At 28.9% G+C, this 17,204-nt stretch overlaps 1 protein-coding gene across 1 annotated transcript; it reads right to left on the bottom strand.

Annotated features, from left to right (window-relative positions):
* Window positions 1-2,125: 2,125 nt before the first annotated feature.
* LOC120076852 (uncharacterized) lies at window positions 2,126-3,849 on the bottom strand. The gene is made up of 3 exons (XM_039030799.2): window positions 3,472-3,849; window positions 2,964-3,221; window positions 2,126-2,245 (listed from the first exon to the last, which is right to left on the bottom strand). Exons 1-3 carry the CDS (start codon window positions 3,535-3,537, stop codon window positions 2,225-2,227), a joined length of 345 nt encoding a protein of 114 aa, XP_038886727.2. The 5' UTR covers window positions 3,538-3,849; the 3' UTR covers window positions 2,126-2,224.
* Between the last annotated feature and the right edge of the window lie 13,355 nt (window positions 3,850-17,204).

The following is a 17,204-nucleotide window of genomic DNA, read 5'->3' as shown; positions in this document are numbered from 1 at the left end:
CTGGTTTATGGGAGTTTACTGGATAGCTGAATGTTTTATTCATATGTTAAAAACTTCTGTCACAAGAGGCTATGACTGACTGTACAAACTGATGGTTCCAAATAATGGAAAAGAAACTCATTCAAATAGTATAGTTTTGTTAAGAGTTGGTAGGATATATTCTTCAGATATCTGGTTATCAAAATGAATTTGCTAGTAAAAACTTTGATTACAATAAACCTTTTCATTTGATATGTTCAAGCCAGTCCAACATTGCATAATCATTACTTTTCAAGTAATACTGGAAGATTTCATTTTCATTTTTCACCGACCAGATTGTTATTAAAACCTCAAACTTCTGCTTCTGATCTATGCCAAGAGATCTCTCTACCTGATATCGATTAATTAACTACGTTGTATCAAGATTGTTCTTCTTAAACGATAAGAGAGAAGTGAGCAAATTTTACCATCTTCTTCAATTGAAAAAAAAAATGACAGACAAAGAGAGGTGGAAATGGAGAAGAGAGGACAAGAAAAGAGGAGAAAGGAGAAAAGTGGAAAAAATAAGAAGAAGAGAAGGGAGAGGTGGGAATGATTAAAAAAATAATATTTTTTTCAAGTCATCTTGCCATATCGTATTTTTAATTAATTTTATATTCAATTTAATAAATTTATTAGTTGAGGGACCTTTTAAATTATTCTTGAAAATTCAGAAACTAAATTGTCCAACTTGAAACATTAGGGACTAAATACTCCTATTCTAACAAATTCATGACCAAACACATTTATTCTTAAAAACTCAGTGATCAAAAGATATTTTTCCCTTGAACTTTTTACATTTAGTCAAATTTTTAACTTAGTCCAATCTAGCCTAAGTAAAGTGTCCAAGCCCAAACCCAACTCTAATTTATCTATATTAGGTATTAATAGGGAAATCCTCGTATGGATCAACAAGGGAAATGGAGAATGGGACCTTGTGAAGATTCGTTTTCCTGACGGGGAACCCCCTCCCCCCATCCGCCTCCACTTTATAAAGTTGCTACATGAGTTTCTGGACTAGGATAAGAATTTTGGATCTTAAATTCAAACGCGAATCATAATAAAACTCTTTATCTTGACCTCACGTTATAAATCTTTATATCGACAATCAGTAACAAGTTACTGATTGTCTACAATAATAATAAAAAAATTTGATCATGATTAAATGATGTATTTGTTTCTAATAACAAATCTATTAATTGAATTCATTAACAAATTAAATAATTTTTTAATTCCTTTCTTACATGGTCAAATTAGTAAAGAACTAATAAGAAACAAAATTGAATAACACAAATAAACAATTTTGAAATTAGGAAACAAAAATACTAAATATGTACACTTTTCTTACACAATCACAATGCACACGTTGATAAATTTAAAGCCTCAACGACATAAAAGACATTTTCCCATACCAACAATAAATTACTTGACGATGACATGTTGGAAAGAAATTAAGACACACTTGCCCAAGAAAAAATATATGTTTTTAAGAAAATAGATAGTCGAGAAGGAGTGAATTCAGATGATTAACTTTTATATTGCTAATATATACTATATGTCATTTAAACGACGTTGGTTTTGAATGTGTAAGTCACTACAATAAATAATGGATACAATAGCTAATAAAAAGGCTATAAAGCCTTTTTCGATGGTCTTAACGGTCCATGTTATTAAAAATCTGGGACTTTTTATAGCTTTTTTATAGAGTTATAATAGATGCTATAATAGAGTATGGAGATATAACATGTATACATGGCTATGAAAACATTAGATAGTATTAGTCATTAAAGGCTATCTTTAACATATAATAGTTTGCTCTCAATGCTATCTTTATTATATAATAGTCTTTTTTAATGCTTTATTTGACATATGATAACTTTTTTTTTTAAGACTTCTATATTATATATATATATATATATATACACACTTTTAATCTTATGTTATAACAAACAACATTGAAATTATGTTCATTTACATTACAAACACTTGTTTTAAGTTAAAAAAAACATATGAAATAATTCACAATGTATGCATTAAATATAATAACTTTTTTTCATTATTGAAATTTAGTAATCAATTTACATAGAAACTAAAAAAATTATCCAATAATACAAAAAATATATCAAATGTAATTTTCAACCATACAAGGTTCAAAAATACAAAATTCATCAAATTTTGAGGATTATAGTATCATGGAATCGAGCTTTCATCTTTGATCTTGATCTACCTACATAAAAGGTGAATTAGCATCAGATTGGTTCCCAAAATCACAATTGAATGTCAAAATTATATAAAAAGTACATAATTGTCATTTTGACTCTCAAAATAACCTAAAAATATATGGTTCATTAATAATCGACAAAGTTACATAAACACAATTATTAAACCTTTAATTACCTCTAAATTCATGAGTCTATCATTCATTTTAGCTATTCTCAACGTAACAAATATATATAAGCATTGGTCAGGAAGGATAAGTTGACATTAAACTTCATAGATCATTGAAATAATAAATGCCACTAATTAGGCAATAATAATACAAGCAATGGTCATGAACTCTTAACATATGAAAATAGTAGTAAAATAGAAACAAAGGCACAATGAATAAATATGTTCTAATAATAGATTGAAATCAACAATAGAGCAAAGTGTAACTTGTTTACCCATTAAGAAAAAAGCAAAAAATAAGCATGACTAACATGCTAAAATAATACTTTTCTATATGTGGTTCATTGGCAAAAAGATTTCAGTCTTGTCTATAGTCACGAACCTACAAATAATACTCATGGTAAAAACAGAGTAATAAACAATCGAAGGCGAGAAGAGAAATAGTGTAGAATAAGAGAGAAGAAAAAGAAAATGTTATCAAAAGAATAAGAAAGCGATAATTCAAAATGTTCTAAAAGATGTTTTAAACTAAAATTTGAGCATTTATATGTTATTACCTGCGTTAAAAGTCTCTCCTGTTTGAATCGGTCGAACATGGAGTGGAGGAGCATTGAGTGGATTTTGTTTTGCGGCAGATCTGGGCGAACATCAAGTTCTTCATAGTGGGGGAGTTTGGATCGAATCAAGACTTGGATCGAGTTCTGGACCGGATCGAGTCCTTCATAATGGGGATCGAGGATCGATTTCTGGATCGGATCGAGGAGTGAGTTCTGGATTGAATTGAGTTCTTCATAGTGGGGATCGAGGATCGAGTTCTAACATAAAATTTTTAGATTAAAGTTACAGAATCATCAACCATTAGAGGAAACAAAATCCAATACATAATTGAATTCCATTTAGCTAGTTCAATCTCTTTCAAGTGCAGAAACTATAATCGAACAACAACCAAACACAAACAGTAATCAATTGCCAATTGAAAAACGCAAAAAGGAAAATCCAAAATCAAATAAAAAAGAAAATGAAAATGGATTTAAGGATGAGTAAAGAGAGGAAAATCACACTCACCAAAGTTGTTGCAATCGACGGAGACGATGGAAAATCAATCGACAATGGTGGAATGCAGGCGCACATTTTAGGGCATCGTGTGGAGTTGAGAATGATAAAGAGAGGAATGAGAATGATATGGGTTTCAAGTGCTGAAAGTTGTGATTTGAGAAAATAAGGGTTGAGATTTGAGAGAAAGAAGATTGAGATTTTGTGTGGAGAGATGAAGAAAGGGAAGAAGAGAAATAGAGAAAAAGAAAATATAGATTTTGTGTGTTTGAAGGAGTGAAGCGCGTGCGACCCCCAAAATTTTAAGTGTTTGGACAAATAACTACGAAATTTTGAGTGCACCCCTAAAATTTGATTTTTAACATTTTTTCCCCTTTTTTTAGAGTTTCTATAGCCTATTTTTAAAAAGACCATGAACTATAATGAATCATATTTGAATTTAATGCGGTTGTCTTAAAAGAAAATTTCCTAATCACGATATGGGAGTCATATGTTCACTTGACTGATCCTTGAATCTTCCCTTTGAAATTTTCGTTGTCGTCATCACCGGCCACCGCCGTCCACCGACGGCCAAAGGCCGACCCTTTTCTCAGCCGGATTCGGAAAATGCAGAATATTCTAAGCGTGCAATTTGGACTTTATTTTCCACACGTGATTCAAATCCTTTTATTTATTTATTATTTTTTGGTTAGTTTTCTGTGGAAACCGTCAATTCAACTAAAAGTTGGGTTCCTTCCTTCGTTAAAGACCCACTTCCAAGGAAAATCTAACGAAGTAACCAATTTTGTTTTCCTCTTTCCCTAACTTCCAATTTTACTTTCTTCTAAATTCTTCTTTTTGTTTATTTAAACCCCAATTTCCCCCCCTTTTCTCATTCATCCACTTTCATTTCAGATCCTTTTTCCAATCTAAACATAATGGATCCCATTGCTCTGGGTCAGCTTGCCACCGGCCTGAGCGTACTCGCCGGTGCCGTGGTGGTGAAGTCAGTCATCGACCAGAAACTACCTGGGACGATGCCGAGGTGTCCGACATGTAATGGGTCGGGACGGGTCACGTGCCTATGTGCCCGGTGGTCGGATGGAGACGTTGGGTGCCGATCATGTTCCGGGTCGGGTCGGATGTCGTGTAGAAGTTGCGGTGGCGGTGGGAGAGGACGACCGATTACCATACAATTATCGACTAGCCAACTCAACCGTCAATTTTGAAAGATTCTTGTTGATATTTGAACTTCAATACAGTTGCTATACTTGTTTTGATGATTCAAACAAGTCAAATATTTGTAAAGCATGAGACAAAGTTCATTATTTGTTATAATAATATTACAGTGATTTGTTACGAGTTCTTCTTTGGGATTTTGGTTGTTTTTTTTTTTTTTTTTTTTTTTTTGAATATTACATCACATCAGGCTTGGAAAGGTTAACAACTATCAACCAGAGAAGATATTGAGTGATTTAAAATGTGAAAATTGGATTTTTTTTTTTTAAATAATGTTTTTTAAATAAATATAAAGACAAAAATAGAGTTGGGGGAAAGTATTCCAAAAAATAAGTGTTTAAATCGTGTATCGGATATACGATAAGGCCTAAATCGTGTACCGGGTACACGATTCCCTAGCCACCTGGCACGCCCAATCTGGCATGGCAGTCATGCACTAAGGAAATTGTGCCCTAAGTCATATACCGGTGAAGACATCTAGTTGACTGATAGCCATCTTATAAGACAGTTCGGGATACGACAAATGATACCTTCGTTGTCCTTTACACTCCCAAAACTACACCAGATCGATTTAAGGGGTAAGTATGACCAAGACTGGCGTCAAATCCATGCGGAGTATTTATCCTACTGGCATGGGCCAGCTGTATCAGACGACTACTTTCCCTGGTACAATTTGATCACGAGGCGATTTATCTCACCAGACGGCGCTTACTATTACTGCATGATAAGATATTTCAAATTAGACATTTTCCATATATATAATATGAATATTGTTTAATATTTTTTTTTTATCCATAATTGGGTTCAATGTGTCAGCAAACATTGATGAACGTAGAAAGTATTATTCAACAAACAAGACGACTCAATGTTGCTAACACCGATCGAAGACGTATTCGTTGTAGACGAGTGCGACAACGGGGTGAACCTAATTTAGAAGGACACGAAGATAACCCCATGAGGAGTAAGGGCCAGTGGGTCGTTTTTAAGTCCCACATTGTATCATTTTCAAATTGCAAAACTCAAAATAACTAATTGTAAATATTATTTAATATCAACAGAGTCAAAAGTACAAATTTTATGTTCGTTGAGTTATACTAATTTTAGCATTGTTTGTCCAATACATAAATTAAAACATTTGGATTACAAAATTTTCATTCATGAATTTTAGTTTTGTAAGCCAAATATAATTTTGTGTTTTACTTAAACTAGTCATTTGAAATAATAGAAGTACAAAAGTATTCAAAACTCATCTCAAAGATAGATTCAAATATTTACAAATTTCAAGCTTGTAAATTATGCAAACCTTCTAAAACTCATTCTTCTAAATAATACAAACATAAATCATAAGAATCTAAGGGCTTCCCAATTCAAAAGTAATTTTTATACTTTAAACAAAAAAAAAATTTATAAGTGAACTCGTGTACCAGGTACACGAATTCGCTTGACCGGTCAACTAGTCAGCTGACGTGGTCAGCTGACTGGATTAAATGGACTCGTGTACCTGGTACACAAGTATGCCACATGGAAATCATGTATCGGGTACACGATTTCACTACCCTAAATCTGTCAATACTTTTCCAAAACACCTATTTTTTAAAATATTTCTCCTAATTCCATTTTTGTCATTATTTATTAAAAAAAATATTGTTTAAAAAAAATCTGAAAATTACATTTAAAAGTGTAAAAGTTAAATATTGAATTAATTTAATCTAGTTTTTAGAATTTCATTATAAGTTACATGTTGTAAAGAGATTGTAAGGAAATAAACACCATCTTCAAAAACTAAAACTAAAACTAAAATATCAAATAGTTATCATTCGTGGTCTAAATAAATTTATTCAACTAGATTTGTTTGGTTGGGTTGATTTTTCATGGGCATTGAATTATTTATACCCTATTCGATAACAATTTTGTTTTTAATTTTATGTTTTTAAAAATTTTGCTAGCTTTTCTCAATTTTTCTATTTTGGTTTTCAATTATAAAGAAATACTCAAATTCTTAATCAATTTTTTTTAATAATAGTTGGTTATTATAGTCATAAATTATATTATGGTTGAGTTATAATAGTTTGGGTTTGAGTATGGATTATTTTAGTTCGGTTATAAATAGGGATTTTAAAATAGTGTTATTGTAGCCAATTGGAAAATACAAAATAATATTTACTGTATAGCAAGGGGTGGTAATTATTGTAACAACCCGAATTTCAGGAAAATTTAAGTTAATTATCTAAAATTATTGAGTTTAAATTTTTCTTTCATTTGAAAAATTGTGATTAAATTGAAATAATTGAAAAAAATTTATTGGTTAAATTGAATTTAATTGATTAGATATTCTAAATATTGAAAATATTGAATTTTGCTTCTGTTTGATTTGGATTTTAGGGCCAACTTAAAAAGAAAATTAAGAGATAATTAATTTAATGCGGTTTTGAATTGGTTTAAATATTTGGAAGATTTAATTTGTATCAAAAAGTATACCTTTAATTTTGGTTTTTGAAGCCTAAATTAAGATAATTATTTTATTTATCTTTTAAAAATTTGAAAAAAAATAAAAGAATTGAGATTTTTTTCGAAATTAAATGAGAGTGAAAAGAGGAAAAAAAATTAGGGAGAAAGTACTTCGGTTTTTTAGCGACAGCTTTCACAAAATTGTCAATTTCCGGAGTTTGAACCATTGGATCGTGCTTAAATTTGGTCAGTTTGTTCGAGACATATAGAGTTTTATTTTGAACGGTTGGATCATTGTCTAAAGTTTTGGTTTGTTCGTAATCTAAAATCTGTAAAACTAGAAATTTCCTTCTCTCTCACTCTCGCAAGACCCTCACTACTAGCCGCTAGCCTAAACAATTTATGTCGTCCGACAACAATATCCACAGCCTATCTATGGTAGCCATGAGGCGATGTACCATTAGCCGCTACTTGCCTGATCTTTGTCGGAATCTTGAGAAAAACCTTGGGCAAGACAGTACGTCTTTTGATTTCTTTTCATCATCTAAAACTGATGTAGTTGTTTGAGCCACGGGCCATCACGTGGATGCATAGCCTGATCCCGTTAATGGGATCACTTACTAAGTATTTTTTATACTCAACATTTCTTAATTTATGTTTTTCAGGAAAGGATAGGAACGGACCGGCAGGTGACGAGAGGAACTTGTGATCATGCCATATGGGACATCTAAATCGCTTCCGCTCGTTTCACGTTTTCAAGCTATTTAAAAGTTTTGATTTGAAACTCGATGTTGGTCAAAATTTTATATGTTTAAGATTTTTTTTCTTCATTATTTTAGGACCCCGAACAAAAGTTTTACTTATTTGTTATTTATTTTGGAAAACTGTCTTTATTATTTTAATAAAATTTAATCTCCTCAATGGTCAAAATGTTTTGAATGTAAAGGTGTAATTATGAGTAACGACCCTTATCAGAGTACTAAAAAATGTCGGGTTGTTACAATTATGGTCTTAGGATAGTTCTTGGCCCGAACACACCCTTAAACTTTGTTTTTGGAAACATAACTACATAAGTAAAAAGTGAATAATAAAGTATACAAACTTATGGTGAAAGTAGTTGTTATAGCTTAATTTTAAAAAATAAATGTCAAATAGTTATCAAACAACGTCATTGAATTAGTAGCGTTCCTCAGTCCATTCCAAAATCCATAAGAATTATCCAAAGCTCCTTTACTATATAAAATTATTTCTCATCTTCTCTCATTACTGTTATAAATTAGAACATGCTTAATTTAAACTCAACAACATAATCATACTAAATGACCTCTCTATTATCAAGGGGAGTGGATTAATTGATTTCACAATAGATTAAGATTTAGCTAATGATTATGCAACAGAACACAAGGATTAATAGATCTTCAAAGAAGAAGATACCAACCAAGAAAAAAAAAAAAACTAAAATTTGTGGGATTTAAGGAAGCAAAACTGTAGATTTAACGCCTACAAATCATAGCATTATCATTCAATCAAATGACTTCACTACACAAATCTATACCAAATACCAAAAGATTAAAAGCTGAGTTTGGTAAGATAACATTAAAAGCTGAGTTTGGTAAGATAACACTAATAATTAACAAACAAATCTTGAAAAGAGAGAAAAAAAAAAGAGTGCAATTTGAGCATGAGACATGTCTTACTTTCTGTTGTTGCAGCCATGTGGGCAATCATGCATGAGATTGAAGAGTAGACTTTTCATTGAGGACTTTTCACAAACACCTTGAAAGCATTTTAAGGCATTAGATATGTGTATGGATTGGAAAAGTGGAGCAACCAGTTGGCATCCATTTGGGGACAGAAATGAGCCAAGTTTTCTTTGAGGAGAAGCAAAAGAAAAAAGGAATGGGAGAGGAAAAACAGAGGGTTGGATTGGATTATTGGATTTGGATCTGAAATGAACATGATGAGATTATGGGATCTTATGAAAACTGGAAATGGTTTGTAGTGACAATTTTGGTGGTTATTATTACCAAAAGATACTAAAATTCACAGTAGCAATTTGGAAGCCATAAGACAAAGCAAAGGGGATTTGGTGTTGGTCCCTAAAGGAAAATTATTAGGTCTCTTTCTCTTTGTGTGAATCTTTCTTTTGATTCGGATTTGGCAGCGGCTTTTTCATTATTGATTGTTCACATGGCTGGTTGCGTGCTACGGGGAAACGGGATTACTGGCACTGCGTTTTGCAATCCACTATTATCATAGCTTTAACTCATCACAAAGTCGCTCACAATTTTATATTTTAAACAGTATTTTGGGTAGAGATATCTATTTTCTCAAAATGGAATTTCTCCGTTCAGGCAGAAAATAGGAGAGGGACCAGGAAAAAGAATCTAATACTACCGTAATACCAATTCCTTTCATTCATTATTTGACACATTATTTATTTATTTTGTGGATTCTAGGGCTGTACATCGGTCGGTCGATCCCAAAACTGACCAAAAAAAGAGAGTGAAATTCGCTCGACCATCGGTCGGGTCGGTCTGTTGGTTTGGTCTTTTCTTTTCCTTTTTTTCCTTTTTTTTTTTAAGAGAAGTCAAGGTGAATGAAAAGATAATTGATAATGTGTTATTGTTAGATTAATAAAATTACATTTTTAATTTTAAATCAATCATTTTTTTATGAAAAAATTTAAATAAATCATGTAATTGTTTTGAAAATTAGGCAACATAAAAAATAATAATAAACCAATAATAAAATAGTAGTCTTGGGCTTGGGTTGGCAGTAATGGACATGCTTTTATACTTTTTTTTTTTTAAAATAATATATATATCGGTCAGTTGGTCTTCAAATTTTTTCCAGGAAAACCAAAAACCAACCAACCGACTCCTAGCCCCGATCGACCAACCTTATTTTGGTCGATTTTGAACAATCGGGTTGGTTTGATGTACACCCCTAGTGGATTCCACTTAATTTTTAAATGTTATCATTGTGGCAAATAATAAATAAATGTAGTATGGTAAATTTTCTATACTAACCTAGTACTAGAAATTTTTTCAGAGGGACAGAGAGTGATGAATGAAAGATATAGCCCATCTATCTTATAAATATTATGACTTTTTTTTTATTTTTCTAATGTGAGGTCTTCAACCTACCTTCTATTCAAATTTTGCCAATTCATACCGACTAAATTTTTACATAATGTAGTGTAAATAATCTCTATAAACTCACTAATTTTAATTATATCAAGATTCGAACGATTTCCTTAAGGTAAAAATTAAATTTTGAGTAATTTTATCAAAATTTATAATTTTATAAAAATTAGCTAATACATATGTATCTTTCTTTAAAATTATATCAATTTCAAACTATATTACGTTTTTGTTATATGATACAAAATTAAATTTACTTTACTTATAAGATTTTTAGTTCATCAGTAATTTAAGAGCTTTGTAGTTGGTTGAATGCAAATTAAAATTCAATTTTTTTTCTAACAATTTTTAGGAAGAATATTGTGAAAGGAAAAAAAATTAATTGCAAAACATTTTTAAATTTAAAATTAAGATTACAACATTTACTTTTTACCATATTTAAAATTCCTGTGAAACATGTCCTGATTCACTCTGTTGTTTTTATACAATCAAAAGTGATTTTGAAATATGAAATATTTGAAGAGAAATTTTGAACAAACAATTTTTGTTCTATTGGTTGGAGGTATATATACCTTATGGTTAGTTGAGACTCGAGATATGCTCATTTACCAACATATCCTTCATATTTCACGATCGAACTTTTTAGATTGTACAAATTATTTTCGTTCAAATATTATTACGAATGAAATCTTCGAACTATATAGTTGTTGCAATTCAACACATAATTTAAAAAATATAATATTAAGCATAATTTTTTTAAATAAAAAAATCAATAAAAGTGGATTTTGTGGCCCCGAATCGAGAGGTTAATTATGAAGAAAATCTTGAAGTTTTGGGGGGTAAAAAAGGGATGTTATTTTTGAAGGTGCAGGGAATTGGCCCCACACTGTCTCAAAGTTTATATTCAACTGTGGGAGGCAGAGGCATGCATTAGGGTTGAGGCCACTCTTGTTGCCCAATCATTTTTCCTCTCACTCTCTTTCATTGACTTTCTTCATTGAATGCTTTGAATTCTTCTTTTTGAATTGTGTAGTTGTTGGTAGGGTTATAGGTGGAATTATAAAAATATTATGTGCTGACGTGTCATCTAACCACGTCGAGTGGAAATGATCGCATCCAACCAATATCCAACAATAATAGTCGAGTGTCTTCATATTTGTCATACGACTGTACTCGCTAACTATTTTTAAATCTTAGCTCTTATGGGCAATTTATTTTTTGGATTCTATACTATATTAATGGAGATGTTTGACTTTTATTATTAGAAATATAACAATCAGACCTAAAGTATTAGCCGATATAACACAATGTAAAATGTTACAAATATAACAAAATTTAGATAGTCTATTAGTGATATGAGAATCTATCATTTATAGATTTTACTATATTTGCAATTTTTTAAAATATGGTTATATACTTATTTATCATCTCTAAAAATGTTATCCATTGAATTTTAAGCTATAAATTTGGTTAATCTCTACATTTTTTTTATTTCGATTTTTTTCAGAAAACAAAAAATAAAAATATTTATAAAATATATTCATGTTTTTAGTTCTTAAAAAAATGTTATTAAATAGAGCTATGAGACTATATTCACATTTTTTAATGCATTTTTCATCGGATAGTTGACTAAAATAAGTGATAAAGAATGAGGGTGTTTTTGAGTTTGGTGGGAAGCCATTGATTTTAAGAAAAAGTAGGACAAATCATGGATACAAAGATGTAATGAGACATGATAAGAAAATGTAGAAAAAAAATTATGGACAAAAGAATTTCAACACGGCAAAATAATAATAATAATAAACAAAATTGATTAACATTAAGTGAGAGCGAGATTTAAAATGTTGGTGTCGATGCAAATTTCAATGTCTTAATTTTACGAAAATGTAGGTTTCGATAGATTTTTCTAAAAAAAATATCAAAACAAAAAATTAAGAAAATATTGAAGTTGATAGAGAACCTATGTTTTTAAAAGAGTAACTTTTTTAAATAGCAAAACTATTAGAAATATTTTCAAATATAATAAAATATCATTGTCTATAAGATACTGATAGACATTTATCAGTGTCAAGCTATATTTGTAAATAAGTTGACTTATTTTTCTATATTTAAAAACAGTTTATTTTTAAACAAGTTAACATGATTATTATTTCTATTATATATATATATATATATATATATATATATAAATAATATTTTGTTGTTTGTTTTTTTTATGTTTTATGGATTTTTTCACGATATAACAAAAATGTCACACCTCTCAAATCGATGCAGCACCTATAAAAATATAGAAATGTTGATAAAAATGTCGATGAAAATTTAATACTAGAAGTATATAGATCTTTTCCTTAAAGCATGAGCTAAATTTGACATTTCAATAAATCAATTTATTTTTCCAATATGTAAAGTGTGGGATTTGAACATCTAATCTTGAATTTGATAATGTAAGCTTTATACTAGTTGAATTACTAGCAAATCAACTTTTAAATATAATGAGTGATTTGACTAACCAAATACTATTATACTTCTATCGAGCACTTGTGTGTACCCAAAAAAAAAAAAAAAAAAAAACAAAAAAGAAAAGGGAATTATATTAATTTTATTTTCACAACTCCTTTAGCTGAAGCTTTGATTAGGGACAAATTGTTGTTATATAGATATCCTATTTCATTTTAACTTTTAGCTCTCCTTTTAACCAAAGTATTTTTTATACTTCTTTAATATTCCTCAATTTCATTTGGCATTCATGCTTGTGAGATTGGGTTAATTCTAATTAGTTGATGAGTTTTTTCTGTTTTTTTCTACTAAAATAGAAATATAGAAAATAACAAAAACTAAATGGATGTGATGAAAATATTAAGGTCAGAATATCATTTCTAGTCCCCATAGGTTAAAGTTTACTCAATTTTAGTCCCTATTTTTAGTTGTTTAATTTTAGTCCGAATTATATTTTTCATAAGATGTATTATATGAATATGTTTTCAAATTTTAGAATATACAATATGTGAATATGTTTCAAAATTTATAGTAAAAATGTTAATAGATAACAAAAAGTTTTAAGAAAAATCAACAATAAAATAGCAACGGGGACTAAAATTGGATAACTGAAGGTACAATTACTAGGATTAAACAAACTTCAAAGTATAGAAATCAAAATGGATTTTAACCAAAGATTAGTTTTTTTTCCTCTTTTTTGGAGAGTGTCTTTCCTTTTGAGTTAAAAATTTAGAAAAGGAATATAAAGTGCTAAATCGTAACTTTTTTCTTTTTCATTACAAATGTGGGGTATGTAGATTTGAATATCAAATTTAAAGAAAAAAATACATATCAATTATCAATGGATATTCTATTAGTAATTGCAAAGTCTATCATGTAAGAAATTTTTCTCTTACTATCATAATATCATTTTTTATTCACATTATATTTTACCTTATAAATATTACTTTTCAATGCTTAGGCCATATTTAGAAGTGATTTTAAAATAGTTAAAATCATTTTTATTATTTTTAAATCACTCTAAAACATGTTCTTAATCATTCGACATAATTTTAATGATATAAAAATTATATTTAAAAACTGTAAAATTTAATATTTAAAATCATTAATAAGAGGCCTTATAATAATACAAATCACTTCTAAAAAAAAATCATTAGGTGATCAAATATGTTGTTTGAAGTGATTTTGAATATCGTAAAAATAATTTTAATAATTTCATAATCATTTCTAAACATGCAATAATAATAATAATAAACGATAAAGGAAAGGAATATGTACTATCTGAAATTTTTCTACAATGTGTACGAAAATAAAACCGTATGATAGTAAATGCAAATTAATTAATTAGAAAAAGATTTACATAGATTTCAAACAAAAATGTGTAAGAAAAAGATTTGCATAGATTTCAAACAAAAAACTGTACGTATAATTTAATTGAACAAAAAACAGAGAAATTTGGAGGAGTCGTAATCATAATTAATGAGATTAGATGCCGACCCTTTTAAATTAATATGATTTAATGATGCATCTATTATTTCGTTTGCTTCACCATAAATACCTAATCTCATTACTCTTCCAATCCCTTCAAAAGTCATATGATCCTTTTTTTTTTTAAGAAAGAAATTACTGCATCATCTTTTTTTTTTTTTTCCTAATAATATAAAATCCGAACAAAGCACTAAAGAGTTATCGAATTACTATTTACAATAATATATCAATATATGGAAGGTGATCTTCAATAGCTTGACATTGGAGATGATGATTCTTTGTACATGACACGAGCTATACCATGAGCAACATGATTAAAATTATAATGTCGAGGATAAAAAAAAAAATTCTAAAATAATTTCTCGATCGATTTAAAGTTCAAATGTCATCGACAACGATTTAAACCTATACCATCATCCCAAAGCATTAATTACTTTCAAATAGAATACCTCCACCCCTACAATAGATTACCACTCATTTAAATTTAGGTTTTATTCAAAAAAAAAAAAATAAAAAAAATTCAACATTAATATAGATCTTTACTAAACAACTAGCCATTAGGGTAAAACAAGAGTTACTTGGAAAATAAAAAATAAATGTTAAGGATATGAAAATGACACAACTCTTCTTCTTCAAAACTATGTTTAGTTTAATTAAATGATCAAATTTTCTATATGGTTTATTTTTTTTTTTTTTTAAATGTGCACTTTTAGTAAGTGAAGGAATGATGAAGTACAGTTGATTTTAGTGTATATATACTTCCATTTTTGTTGTAAATATGGATTATTCACATTTTATGTGTTTAATTAAGAATATGTTTGTTGTTTTATGTATATTATTGAATAATCAAACATAATCAACACATCTTTACATAAGTGAATGGAAAAATAAACAAACATCAATAATACAAGAAAGAAAGATAGCAGGAAAAAAAAAGTACCAGAAAGAAAATACTAATCAGGAGAATTAGGACTCATAACCACAAGTCATAATTTATGTTAACAATGTTTAAAGTTTATCTTCGACTAATTTTAACTTTATTCTTCATTTATTAAATATTTTCGTTAGTCTCTAAAATTAATATACTATTTAATATTTAGTATATCTTTAAACTTTATATTTATATATATAGAAAAAAAATTATTTTAATCATTGTTATTATATGATAGGAGTATATACAATGGTGGGAACAATGACAATAATTAAAATGGTTCTTTTAAATTTAGACACTAAATAAACAATCGGAAGTTATCGGGAAAGTTTGAATATACAAAATAAAATAGACATTAAATTTTTAAGAACTAAAATAGACACTTTAGAATGGAAGAACAAAATCTAATGGGTTTTAGAGACATAAAATACTATTGAAATTTTCATATTTCTATGAGCTCAACATCAATACAAGAGATTAATCAATATTTTCATTACATCATTAAAAATTAATAAAATAAAAAATAAAAAAATATATTATTAATGTGAATAATATAAATGGTGAACATTTTACCTTATTTAAAACCATATAAATTATTTATTTACTAACTTATATATTTTTTTTTCAATTTTTTTGGATTGTTTTCAAATGTAGAAAAATGAGCCAACTTAGTTACCAATATAGCAAAATGTCACTGTCTATCAGTATTTATCACTGACACTAATAAATGTCTATCGATGTCTATAATTATCTATCACTGATAGACAACGACATTTTACTATATTAGAAAATATTTTCTCTAATATATTTTCGGATAGTTTTATTATTTAAAACAATACTCTTCTTTTAATAAGCTGTTTAAAATATTTATCAATATCGATATTTTTTTAATATTTCGTTGGACATTTTAATAGAATCGAAACTTCAATATTTTGAACATTGCTTAGAATTTAAAGAAAGAAAGCAAATATTATAAGGAAAAAAATAGTAATTGGTGATATAAAATATATTGATATAAATAAAATGAAGGATGTCGGTGGAAGTTGAAGTTGGAAGTGGATACCCGTGGCCGGTACCCTCGTCTTCCTTTTAACTTTTCTCTTCCAATTTATCACGTTATTCATTGGTCAACCTTCTCTCATTTTCATAATAATAATAATAATAATAATAATAATAATAAACTGAGGATGTTTTTTTGTACAGTTCCTTCTGGTTGCTTTCTATTCAGGATATGTACGTTATCCATTGATGATGCCTATGTATTTGGAGTCAAATTACTTTCTTTTTTTAATTAACTAAAAGATATGAGACATTGAGTATATTTATTCATTAAGTTAATTTCGAATATTTGACAAGTTAAATTAATTTAATACATTATATATATATATATATATATGTTATCTTATACTTTATTAATCTATATGTTGGTGTGGCTAACACTACAAGAAATTTGATCTATCATAACATATTTGTATAGTAAATTTGAGAGGGAGAAAGGGAAAAGGGAAAAGTTTCATAAATGTGAAAATTCGCATTTTTGGCGGGAAAAAGCGGAAGTTTTTGGATTTCTTATAATTTGTGACAGTTTTAAAATGTCATCAATTGATGACATTTATTAATGATCATTAAATATAACTAATAATTAATTTGTTTAATAAAGATAAATTAAAACTCTAACTTAACATTATTTCTAAGAATTTGAAGTAGACTTTTCCCCTACCCTCGTCGGCCAGTTAAACTGCGAAGCCAAACAGTCAACCTCGGAGTTTCTTCGTTTCCCTATTTCCATATCCATATCGGATGTTCCCCTACCCTCGTCGCACATCCTCTATTTCCATATCGGATGCTTTCCGACGAGTCGAATCAATCAACTCCACGAATGCGTTCCAGCGTTTCTTCATTTCGCTCATCGTTCTCCGTCGATACTCATTGATCGTCCTTCATCGATACTCACCGTCGTCCACTATCAGATTTACGACGATCATAGTCAAATAATCGGCGTCCACACCAGAGTTGCC

This window comes from Benincasa hispida, chromosome 4, assembly GCF_027475165.1.
Source record: "Benincasa hispida cultivar pf3 chromosome 4, pf3_genome.v1.1, whole genome shotgun sequence".
NCBI lineage: Eukaryota > Viridiplantae > Streptophyta > Magnoliopsida > Cucurbitales > Cucurbitaceae > Benincasa > Benincasa hispida.
The sequence above is the reverse complement of the archived record's forward strand: the minus strand, read 5'-3'. Positions and strand labels throughout refer to the sequence as shown.

Excerpts from the sequence above, each read along its gene's own strand:
- LOC120076852 (XM_039030799.2), bottom strand. The coding sequence starts at position 3,537 with ATGTGCGCCTGCATTCCACCATTGTCGATTGATTTTCCATCGTCTCCG. Across the intron at positions 3,222-3,471 it reads CGTCGATTGCAACAACTTTG|AACTCGATCCTCGATCCCCA; the intron begins GTGAGTGTGATT and ends ATTTTATGTTAG. Across the intron at positions 2,246-2,963 it reads AGGAGAGACTTTTAACGCAG|GTAGATCAAGATCAAAGATG; the intron begins GTAATAACATAT and ends CCTTTTATGTAG.